This window comes from Adiantum capillus-veneris, chromosome 10, assembly GCF_014529385.1.
Source record: "Adiantum capillus-veneris isolate H3 chromosome 10, ASM1452938v2, whole genome shotgun sequence".
NCBI classification, from domain to species: domain Eukaryota; kingdom Viridiplantae; phylum Streptophyta; class Polypodiopsida; order Polypodiales; family Pteridaceae; genus Adiantum; species Adiantum capillus-veneris.
In genome coordinates this window covers 37,393,340-37,406,256 of record NC_140940.1, presented here as the reverse complement: position 1 = coordinate 37,406,256, position 12,917 = coordinate 37,393,340, and the positions used below count along the sequence as shown (strand labels likewise).

General features: G+C 42.2%; 1 protein-coding gene across 1 annotated transcript; it reads right to left on the bottom strand.

The window, feature by feature from the left end:
* Positions 1-9,597: 9,597 nt before the first annotated feature.
* LOC147448701 (uncharacterized) lies at positions 9,598-10,194 on the bottom strand. The gene has a single exon (XM_086521440.1). The coding sequence runs from the start codon at positions 10,192-10,194 to the stop codon at positions 9,598-9,600; it is 597 nt and encodes a 198-aa protein (XP_086377566.1).
* Between the last annotated feature and the right edge of the window lie 2,723 nt (positions 10,195-12,917).

The window sequence follows — 12,917 nt, the reverse complement described above, 5'->3', positions numbered from 1 at the left end:
AAGTTTGGAAGGAAAAGGAGATTTAGGAAAATCGTGAATCCATTGAACTAGTCTTGCTTGGTGCGCCATGCTATATAACATCTATAGAATATACCAGGACATTTGCAAATTGAGATTTATAGAAAACAAGACCATGACTAATTTGGGGCTAATTTGGGAACGGTGGCGCAATTAATAGAGATTATAGGGATGATTTTTGGGAGAGTTTAGTTGAGTGTTGAAGAGAAGTAGAAAAACATTTTAAACTTGTTATTATGTTTTTGGTTATGGGAGGATACAAAGTTAGGTGCATGAATTAATAGAGGTAAATAGAGATTGATATTAGAAATTAACATATTGTTGGTTTAAATGAAATTGCAAGGAGTTGCGTGCGTAATTAACATGTGCAGATCTTGATTGACATCGAATGTATACTTCTAAAAACAACATCCAAGTAAACCTAACCAAATAGAGTAATGTGCAAAATTCTAAAACAAGCAAATGGCTAAAGCGGTATTGAACTCCAACAAGAAACTATTTTGTTTTATTGACCTGCAAAGTTGTACTCGTGCTTTTCAATTGTCCAATATACAGGCCGATATTTGAGTCACGCTACAAAAAAGCAATGTGAATAGTTAAACATTTCATCTTGCAATGAAACATCGAAGACTGAAATTGCAAAGTATACAGTGCACATCATGTAGAAGTGCCATATAAAAGTATGGTGGAGAATTGACACTGTGGTCTTTCCAAAAATTATAAGAAACGGAAGTCGTGCCCTGCCCTGTAGCGTTTATGCGTTGCGCCAAGCAAACGCATAGACATGAGAAATTGGATGCAGATAATGGACCTTGTAGTGTTGTCGAGTTGGAGTCGCGCTCGTACAGTCAAAATGTCAAGTGTTGTGAATACATGTCTTCCCTGCCATACACAAAACATGCATTAAGACAAATGCAGTAGATGTAGGATATTGATTAAGTCAGCCTATCGAAAAGCTGGCCTTGGGTCCCAAGTATGTCTGTTCTTTCCAAAGTCAAATTCAAGAAAGGCTCAATCTATCAAAAAAGGTGGAGCGACTATAAACATCAACAGATCTATAGTTGGCCTGGGCCCTGGGGTCCTTTATAAAGCTGGTTTCGAGTTGCAACGGATCAGCATCTCCACGCACACCTGCTCTCTCTCTCTCTCTCTCTCTCTCTCTCTCTCTCTCTCTCTCTCTCTCTCTCTCTCTCTCTCTCTCTCTCGCAACTATGGTTCACAAGAACCAATTGGTGGGTTGGAGGAGCTCCATGTGAACGGCCACAATTGAAGCGAACATTGTGAAGAGAGCGAACATGGGACTCGAGAGATCTAAATAGCTCATATCGGTCACCTTTCCCTCGCTCCTCACAAATTCTCTACAAGCATCTCATCATCTCTCCCCACCTCTCTCTCTCTCTCTCTCTCTCTCTCTCTCTCTCTCTCTCTCTCTCTCTCAAATATGGTTCCATGTGAACTCTTGGTATTGAGGTTTTTGGTAAAGAAAAGCATGTTTACAGGTTGAGTAAGGCCTTGTATGGTCTTAAGCAAAAACCTCTTGGTATTGAGGTTTTTGGTAAAGAAAAGCATGTTTACACACACTTGGCGGCACTCTTGATACCACACACATCTCGTGCTCCTCTTGGCCACAAGCTCCTTCGCAGCCAGTTCTTGTTTTCTCTGCACAGACAAGCACCCTCATCTCTTGCTCTAGCGTGCAACCACCTTGCGGTTTCATGCTCTCTCTCTCTCTCTCTCTCTCTCTCTCTCTCTCTCTCTCTCTCTCTCTCTCTCTCTCTCTCTCTCACACACACACACACACACACACACACACACACACACAGCCGTTTTTTGACCTAGTAGACAGCAGTTCACTCTTTTGACCATAACTTGCTCATCCGAACTCCGATTTAGGTGATCTATAGCCTCAATCGAAGAGCACGAAGCCCTCTACGCATTGATGTAAAGACAGAATTTTTCTGTGTAATGGAAGGCTTTGCTGTAACAGCATCTCAGAACTGAAAAAACTGTCAAAACTTTGCGTTTTTGTTGCCGACTTGAAGGCAATGTCAGACAAAACTCGCAAGGGTGGAAAAGCCACACTCGCCATGGAGAATGATGCAAAATCTCCAAGGAATTTGGATGCTAATCCAACCACATCGTCTACAACAACGGAAGCAATGATCATGGCTTACTTGATCTCGTTACAAGAAACCGTCAACAAGCAAGGTGAAGAGTTGCGCGCACTTGCAATGGAGAATGGTACTTTAAGAGTTCTCGTTGTGGAGAATGAGCACCTCAAGAAGGTTCTTGAAATGCAAACAACGCGCTTGATGCATCTTGAGAATGAAGTTCAAGAATGTAAACGCTCTCTTGTTGACATGAATGTAGTGAAAGAGCGCTTGAGCAAAGTTGAGAGTGATCATGTATTGAAAGAGGAAACGATAGATACAATACGACATGATGTATGTGAGATGAGAAATGCATCCAAATCATGGGCTGATATATGTAAGGATAATGTGGTTTCTACATCTCCTATCACGCAAGCCGTTGTCCAAGCAAAGAATGTAGAGAATGTGGACACTCAAGAATTGCAAGAACGACAAAAACGCTCAAAGAACATCGTCATTCGTGGAATCAAGGAGGAAAGCATGGAAACACCCCAATCTCTTGCAGTTGCTATTGAAGAGTTTTTTGCTACACACTTTGGCATGTCAGGAATCATGGCTTATGGTGCACATCGAGTTGGAAAACAAGGAGTCCCTCGCTCGGGAGAAAGACCTATTGTATGTACCATGGCTGATGAGGTAAAGAGAAAGATCATCCTTGACAATGGTTGGATCTACCTCAAAGGAACGGGTTGTAATGTATATGAGGATCGCACTCTTATGCAACAAAATGTACGTCGCAAAGCATACGAGGAAAGAAGCAAGAAGGTTAAGATATCATCTCAAGAAGAAAAGGCACTTGAGGAGGATGCAAGTCCACCCAACAAATAGGGACACATGATCTATGAGACCAACTCACGCTTGCGAATAAGCTTTTGGAATTGTAACGGGTATCCATGGAATGCGGGAATTGGCATTGATGAGCTTACCAATGACTCCGATGTGATACTTCTTGTCGAAACATGGGAGCATGATGCGCAACGAATTCTTGGATTTGACAAATACGATGTACATTCTTTGATGTGGGCCAAAAATGCAAAGCAACGAAGAGGCCAAGGAGGCATAGCATGTATGACCAAAAAGGGTTTGAAAGATGTTTCCATTGTCAAAGAAGATAAGTATAAACGCTACTTATGGCTGAAAATTAGCCCACCAAATGGTCAAGTCATGTTTGTGGCCGGCTGCTACATTCCTCACTATGACTCCAACTTTTATGCTCGCTTGAATATGGATAGAGATCAGCCCTTTGTTGAACTAGAGGAAGACATTGCTTATTACAAGGATCAAGGTGAAGTCATTGTTTTTGGAGACATGAATGCTCGCACAAATATGTTACAACACGACACACAACAAGTCGACATGCCGCATGTATCAAGAAGAGTGGATGACTCATACATGTATAATCGAAGTTCTAATGATGCAAAAGAAGTGGATCACTATGGAAAGTCACTTCTACATATGTGCAATAGTACCGGAATGCTCATTGCAAATGGTGTATCTCTATGGCAAGGCACCAATGACTTTACATGTAGAAAGCACAATGGTGCTAGCGTGATTGACTATATGTTGTTCTCAGAAGCCACTCTAGAATGCATACAAAGCTTTACACTTGGTGAATGGAATCCGGAATCGGATCATAGGATGTTATGTATTGACCTCAAGTGTGGTAAACGGCCCGAGCATGTAGCCTCCAATCATGATGTGAATCATTTGTACCTACGTCTAGACTTCAAACGAGCACTTATATATGCTGATATGGTGGACCAAATGTTAAGCATGATAGAGCATCAAGGGAGCCCAACATTAGAATGCAAGTGGAAAGTTTTCAAAGAAGTAATTTTCTCTTGTGCAAAGGAATGCTTTTCGGCGAAACACATGTCTTGCAAAAGGTCTAAGAAGGGTAGCACCAAGAAGAAATGGTTTGACATGGAATGTAGTCAAGCCCGAAAACACTTGCTAAGATTGGATGCAATCAAAGACAAGGAAGTTTACTTGGAATGTTCACACACATACAAAGCACTTGTTCAAAAGAAGAGGAGAAGGTGGGAAGTCGAAAAACAACTTCTTTTAGCACAAGAGAAAGCACATGCATGTGGCAAGTTTTGGCAAAATCTAAAAGGCAAGCGCGTTGAGAGCTTTGGTGACTTGACTCTTGAGGATATGTATATGCATTGTAAGAACCTCTATGAGCAACCCAATGTTGATAAGATGGAGGGTTGTAGCTCCCTTCCATTTATGTCTCCCTTCTTTACCATTGAAGATGTATGCCGCGCGCTTGAGAAACTTGCTACTCGCAAGGCAGGTGACCTTCAAGGTGTCAAGGCTGAAATGATTAAATGGACAAGCAAGAAAACACGATATTGGATATGCGATATGTTTAACCTTGCACTTCAGTATGGCATGCCTCATGATTGGAGTGCAAATTGGATCAAACCTTTGCACAAAGGAGGAGATGTAAACAATGTGAACAACTATCGCACTATAATGGTTGGTTCTTTGATGGCAAAGTTATTTGGATGTATCATGGAGATGAAGATAAGTGAATGGGCTGAAAAGAATGGCAAACGTGCGCTTGGCCAAGCAGGTTTTCGAAAGCATCATAGCACTATTGATCACCTTGTCACTCTTCGAGTTCTTATGGAAGCGTCTCGATTGAAAGGAAAAAAGTTGTATTGTTGCTTTGTGGATTTCAAGAAAGCTTTTGACATGGTACCGCGAGGAAATCTTTGGAGACGTATGCAAAGCCTTCAAGTGCCGAGAGAATTTATGCATGCAGTATTTCGCATCTACCAAAAAGTGATATGTCGATTACGTATGGGAGATGGAATTTCAGAATTTTTTGCAAGCACTATTGGTGTCAAACAAGGATGCCCACTTTCCCCAACCCTCTTTGGGCTACTCATTGATGAATTGGAATACATGGTTCTTGATTTTATGCAGCAAGAAGGCATAGAAGAGGTTAAGATTGGAAATGCGGTGATCATGCTTTTGCTTTATGCCGATGATGTAGTGCTCTTGGCACATACCTTAGAAGATGCACAAAAGCTTATGAGTGTCTTGGAACGCTTTTGCCTACATAGCGGGCTGATTGTGAATGGATCCAAAACCAAGGTTATGCTTGTAAAGACCCTCAATGACAAAAATCCATGCATTGTATACAACAATGAGAAACTTGAAGTGGTAGATCACTTCAAGTACCTTGGCCTTGAGGTTCCATCCAATCATAAATGGAAGGATTGTGCAATGCGTCGCTTGGAAGCCGGGAAAGAGGGCTTATTATGCATTTGAGAACATGTGCAATGCAGGAGAGATCAAGTGTTGGGCTCTCAAAAAGTACCTCTTTGACACATTGGTGACACCGGTGCTTCTTTATGGAGTGGAGGTGTGGGGTGGAAGCATCGGGAAGTCTACTTGGAAAGAGTTTGAGAATGTCCAAAAGCGTTTTCTCACCAACTTTCTCCAAGTCAAGACACAAACACCCTACATGCTCTTACCTCTTGAGTCCGGATCGCTTCCCATTGAGGTCTTGGGCATGGAAAGGGTTGTGGAGTACATGCGTAAGACACAACGTAGCCCTTTGCATCGACTTCCTAGAATCGCATATGAAGCAAGTCAAAAGGTTCAAAAGACATGCAAGAGCAAAATACTAAGTTCGGGGTGGATGCTTGATATCAAGAAATGGTTTGGAAGATGGGATGCATGTCACTTGGTCAAGGATGCGTCGATCGACTCCCAAGTTAATGAGGCCTTCTTACAACGCCAATGTATCATGGCTTGGGAGAAATCTGGAGGTTCTCGCTTCAGCCATTACACCACACACGTTGCCCCAAACTACAAATCTCTCTTCTTCTCGGAACGAGGTAACCGAACCCATTCCTACATCCTTGAGCCCATCCCGTTGAGTGCGATCCGCACCATTGCCTCCATTCGTCTTAGCTCCCATTCTCTACGCTGCGAGACAGGACGTTGGGGCACTGGCGAGGAGTGTCATCGACTTTGCACCTTATGCCCTCGTCAAGTGCGAGAGAGTGAGTACCACACACTACTTGAGTGCTCAGCTTTTGACCACATTAGGTCCTCTTTTCCCCATATATTCAGCCATGAGCTCTCCCTACATACCTTCCTCTCCCAACCACGATGTGGACTCTCTATTGCGACGCTCATTTCAGCCATTTTTGAGCATCGAGAGTCACTTATGAACTCCACTCACACCACGTGACATGTTCATTTGGTCCCATAGGTCATATTTGACCTCCCAGGACGATAATAGAACTATCTCTCTCTCTCTCTCTCTCTCTCTCTCTCTCTCTCTCTCTCTCTCTCTCTCTCTCTCTCTCTCTCTTTGTGTGTGTGTGTGTGTGTGTGTGCGCGCGCGCTAGAGACAAACCTGCAGACCAAGCTCCGAATTGCTTTGAACTACTATCTACAAGAAAAGCACTGAAATCCTTTGAACTTGGTGCTTTTATTTAGTTAGTTGGTAGCTTTTCATGGCAGTGTTTCTTATTTCACAGCTTTTTTTTTTTTTTTTGCCACGTGGTGGCTTCTGTGTCTAGATAGCCCAGAAAGAGCCTTTGGCTCACCAAAGTAACAAGCGAATGGAGAAAGCGTTAATGAACTGCAATATAAAACTAGAGTGCTTCGTTAGCCTGCATAACTGGAAGTGGATAACAAAATGGTTTTAAAGCTGACAGAGAGAGAGAGAGAGCGTGCGTGCGCTTATTATTTGTTTTCGACAAATCTTATTACCCTAAGTGAGTAGAAGTCACTCATACTTACAAGAATGTATATACTGTTTTGTTCTCATGAAAGCACTGAACAAGAGTATACATCCGTAAAGAAGAATGTAGAAATGAAGGTGAGAGAGAGAGAGAGAGAGAGAGAGAGAGAGAGAGAGAGAGCGCTTATTATTTGTTTTGCACAAATCTTGTTACTCTAAGTGAGTATAAGTCACTGAAACTATTTGATGTAAAGAGTATGCCAAAAAAAGTTGATGAATTAAGAACGGAACTAAGCAAGCGAGAGTTGGGAAGACTTTGAATGTAGCATGCAATGACTGCTTTACTATGCAATGGACAAAACTTTTGTGGAGAAGAGGAGGAGGACTAGGTAACAACACATATCAGTGGGAGTTTTTGATGCAGGAAGAAAAGGCTATATCGGTAAGATGTTGTTCAAAGTTGCGCGTGTGGCTAATTGGTTGTCAGGAAAGTAGCGTGAAACGAATTGTTTAGCTGACTGAAGGTGGTTGGGGACCACATTAGAGTAATTTAATTCTATATTCTTGAGTAGGCCAAGCACGTCCGCAATCTGCACGAACAACATACAATGGTGTTTTGTGGAGCAACTAGCCAGTACGGCGATGTCGATGGTGATTTGTCGACCGAGTGTATTCCAAGTGATGTAATGTGGATGCCACAGGGTAGGTGGTTGAACTGGCCATGGAATGAACTCACTCCATTTATGCATGTAGTGTCTGAGCACCCGCTCTTGCAAATTTGGGTAAAGACAGTATTGCAACTTATACATTGCAGTCTCAAATTTTGTTTGCTACTCAACCAGATCTGCTGGAATTGTCCTACCCATTCTGAACAGAAAAAAAAGCATTTAATAAATCGAAGCAGTTGATAGGTTGTCATGTCTGTCATAGTTTGAATGGAAACAAAAAGACATTGTTGTAGCCAATGATGAAAGTTATGTGACAAAGACAATGAACAAAACAATGAAATAAAGACGGCAGAAGTTCGCAGCTATATTTTCTTGTGTTTTTTCAAAAATTAATATTTTCTCAACCTTGGTGGATGTCCAAAACAAACGTTATAACCTAAGGCAGATGTTGTTTTGTGTTGTTTAATATAGAAATGTTCTAGCTTTATGTATATTGGTACTAGTTGCTAAAGTGGTAATTTCAAAATTGTCCTCGAAAGGACTATGTGTCCACTTGCATTCTCTTCGAAGGATTGCGTTTTGCTGGCCAACGTGTTTATGGATGTTGTTTGTAACTCCGATATATCTCCTATCGTTTTTCATGCATCGTATACTGTAGACTATGTATTCTTCCTGCGACGTTGCTTTTTCTAGGGTGGAAGACCGATGCTTGTCTCTGGTTGTTGATGAGTGTCAAGATCTGTAGTCCATGCAGATTGGTTAGGTCAGTAAAAAAATGACAATGCTACGGAGAAATGAATGGAAGCTAGTGATACTTGTTATCCATACTTGCTTTGGTCTATTGCAACTGACTCGTATGGGGAGGCTGGTTGGCCGTAACTTACTGTCTTGTGTTTGTTGTAGTGCCATGCTACCTTCTAGATTGTGATAGGTGGATTAGTTACGTCATGCGTGTGTTTGCTGAAGTCACTGTTGCAACTGGCTCGTATGGGGAGGCTGGTTGGCCGTAACTTACTGTCTTGTGTTCGCTGTAGTGCCATGCTACCTTCTAGATTGTGATAGGTGGATTAGTTGCGTCATGCGTGTGTTTGCTGAAGTCATGAAATTTGCCAAGATAGCGGCACACTTTTCTTGAGTAGCTTTTGAAAGTTCATCCAAATCAATGTTGTAACCAAACCGCAGCTGCTCCATTGTATACAATGTAATTCCTTTAGTTTTTTGTGTCGAGGAGTTGTTGTGCTTCAACATTACGCAGCATACTCTCATCATCCTCGTACTAGATATCAAGCTTTTCTAGTATTTGCTTCATGAGACCTGCAGGATGTAGTAGCAAGCTGGTTAGCATGACAGACAAAGGGCATTAGATTTTTCTTTTCTAATAGTACCTGTTGTCATCCTATCTGTGTTTGGTGTGTCCATCGTTTGGTTTAGAGCTTTATATCTTGCATCGCACCTATTCATGAAGTTGCGACGCTCTTAAAAAGTATGGAACCCCTCAATGTACGCATGGGGTTTCTCGCCTGCTGAGTTAGCCAATCTCATCTGCTTAGTCGTGAGGTAAAATCTCTTAGGTTGTATCATGGGTTGCGTTTCCTTTGCATTGTTCGTGTATTGCTTGAAGAGATGCACAGTAAGATGAGTGATTGATTCGCATGTGTATACATAGGTAGATGCAAGATCAGACAAACGTGCAGAATGTACCGTGTTGTGATCCATTTTTTGATTTAGTTTCCTGCACATAGAAATAATTATTTTGATGATCTCTTACAGTATTTCTGAAGCATAAGATCCGATAAACGTTTAAACACAAATGAATGAAGTGAGGAAGGGAAGAGCAGTAAATTTACAAAAGGTGGATCAGAGTGAGAAGAGGTGATAGAGAAGATGTCTCAACAATGTAACATATTGAACATGACACATCGACAGAAGAGAAGATAAGCAGTTGAACAAAAATTTTTGCTTTATATACAAGGCAGTTACAAGGCGATTCAATCAGTTTAATAGAAAGAGGAACTGATACTGAAGAGGGGGAAGGAAACTTTCACATTTAGATGGTCAAAAATCTAGATGGTGTGAACATCTCTGGCATAGGGAGCTGCAGTAAATGTAGCCGGGTTCGCTCAGTGACACGCGGTAGCATCACATATAGAAGGCCACGGGCGAAAACTTCTTTTACAATGAGCAAGACGTTTGTGTTGATTGTTGCGCCTTGGGACTTGTGTTTAGTCATAGCATAGGCGAGAGCTATTGGGAATGTGGATTTATGGTACCAATGTCCATTGAATGTCCGCCTACTATGCTTTGACCGTCGAAGTGTAAGTTCCTGTTTGGATGTGTCTAGCGTCACTTTGATTGCTTTGACGCCGCCATCTTCATCTTGGAGGATTTCGTCTACGCGACATAATGATCCATTGGCTGCTCCAATTGTTAAGTCTATGTTCTCTGTTATCAGCGCCTTTGCTCCTTCTGCTATTCTGTCAATTGTGTGGAAGTCAGGATCTTCAAGCCATGCTTGGAGCTCAGGGACATTGTGTGCATTCGTCTTGAGGCCGATTTGGATGATGTGACTATGCCAATGGAAGCGTTCCAAAAGAAGGTTATTATAATATCGAACGTCACTCTTGTGTGTGCAAATGATTGTCATGTTCCTATCCATGTATTGCTCTATTTCATCCTGCTTTATGATGCGGTCACCAAGCACATCATGAATCTCTTTCTTTGTGGGGAGCCTGACTTTTATTGTATTGAGGAACTCTATAAAGAGATATCTTTTGCATGGCACACTGAGCAAGACATAATGTACATAGTAGTAGAGGACCAATAAGTGGAGCTTGTGATGTGGCACGAGTAGCACTGATCACTTTGATGCCTGCATACTGGCGGCAACTGCGCTAAATCACCGAACAAGAAGACCTTTTTATCTTTGAATGGGTCTAGCAGTGCCGTTGGTAACATTCACAATTTGTCGTACTATGAGATCAAAAGTTTGCTTTGTTAACATAGAAATCTCGTCTATGATAATCGTGTCTGCTTCTTTAATACTGACATATATGTCATAAGTTTTGGAGATTGACAGGGGATACTGTTGTGTGCGCACTGGTATCTTGAATTGGTAATGGATAGTTGTTGCGATGCTGCTTAACCTCTGGCTGCTGCACTAGTCGAAGCAGCGAGTGTGACAATTTTCCCTTACATTATGAGTTGGCTTGTGATGTATCTTATGAGGAAGTTTTTGCCACTCCCATGAGTGCCTATGATCACATGCAGTCCACCCTTTGCCGTTGTGAGCTTCTTGTAGATCTCTGCTTGTTCAATTGTCAGTGACGCGTTTTGGACATTTTGAAGCTCGTTTAGAAGGGCAGAGCTACGAAATGACGTGTCTTGTTGCTCGTAGTCTGTTTGCACATTTGGAGATTAGCCTTTGTTGAGGATGTCTTATGTAGTATCGTGTTATGAAATTGGTGTGTTTGATCTGTCGTCAGCATATTTCACTGTGTGTACTCTGTGATGTACATCTCAAGGTCCTCATTTGTCAATATCAAATTTCTAAGTTTGAACTCAAGATAGTATGACCTGGACGTGTTCTCCGGTGAGAGCAGCTGGGATTCATTTATGAAGGTGATGGTCTTTAGCAACACGTTGTAAAAGAAAGCCTCCGGATGATGCCCTAGGTGAAAGTCTGTGAAATGGACCAGTCGGCGTTGCCGCTGCAGCGATTGGCCGTAGGTATTCTCCTCTGAAATACTTTTTTTCCTTTCTTTTCCCTTCGTCACTATGTAATTCTTGTGGAATTCGTAAAATGTAAGCTTCTCCAGAGTTTGTGGTCGTGCACAATATAGATCAATAGGGTGCAGCACGACATCATTGTTGTGAGAAATGATTCGTTGTCATAGTGCCGAAGGCGATGAGTCAACATATTGGACGCTATCGCTCTTTGAAATGATTGAGATTTGCAAATAATTTAATCCACTTCTGTTGCTGAGATAGGTTTCGACAATAAAGAGGTTGAGATCAGCTTCAATTTTATAGTGTCGAGGCCACCTAGGCCTAAGCGCTCTGCATCTTCTGAGCGGATGTTGAGATGGCCCATTGGTTCAGTTTTGAGTGCATACTTCAAGAGGTAGTAGGACATCGATGAATTCGTGACCCACTGTATATTCATATGTGCACCCCATAGCAAGAGCAGTGTAGGGTGGTACGATACGACATTTCTGTCTTCATGTCGGGGCCTGAAGTATTTCCATCTGTGATTTTGTTCGTTGAAGATTGGGTTTGGATTCGGCTGCACATGAAATGGAAACCCATGTTTACATACTCCATCTCTTTGAGCGTGGTAACAACTTGTATGGCACTTGTGAAGTTGTTTCCTGAGTACAAGTTCTCGAAGCCGGCTTACTTCTGGCAAAACCATAGAGCCTGTTTCTGTCGGGATGTATGCAGCTATTTCAGCAGATAGTTGCTCGGTGTCTTCTTCATGCATCCACAATATGACATGAGCATGCAATGATCCTCTATTTTGAACCTCATATCTAACCGAGTGATGTTGCACACGGCCCAATACACCTTTTGCAAGTATATATTTGGACATAAGCATTTGAAACTTAGAGTGGAAGGTGAGGGCGCATTCAATTGGGCAGTCTGTCCAAGTGAAGGAGGCATTTAAGTAATGTGCAATTAGCTCGATCGTGTCAATCTCATGCCATCTTGTGTCTGTGACCTCATCGGCAGTGAAAGTCAAGAAAAAACCAGGCATTCCCCATTCGTCCACCATTGCTATCAAGTCCTTTAGGTTCTTGCGGTGCCACGAGCAGGAGCCTGGCATGGTGGATGGGGTGCTGTATCGAAGCACATGCCTCATAGTATCTTCGTCAGTTGCTGTATGATTGGCCCTCTTGTAGTTGTCAATGTCCTTTTGCAACAAGCTTGTGTGTGTATGGTTAGCCAACATAAGTGCCTGCTTTAGTTGGTACATTATGAGTAGGTATGGCTTGTACATGGTGTAAACGGAGAACAGAGTCGATGCACGTATCTTTACATATATAATGAAGTTGACTTTACCATCATACTGGCCTTTCCCAAAAGGGAACAGGAATGGAAACGTTGCTGTCTCTATTGTGATGTCGTTTGCAGAGCTTGATGCGGCAAGCATGCCGTTGGGCTTGAAAGTAACTGCTCTCTCACGCAACTGTTGACGGCCACGGAGCTGCAGAGAAGCAAATTCGTAAGTATCGCTAGCGGTGAATGCTCTTCTCCTGGCTGGTTCAATGACGTTTTCGATGATACCAAACATCAAACTTGTGTCAAGCTGCACCATCAATGCAAACGGTGCGTTGTCTTGTTGTTGTTGAATGATCTTGCTCACACTAT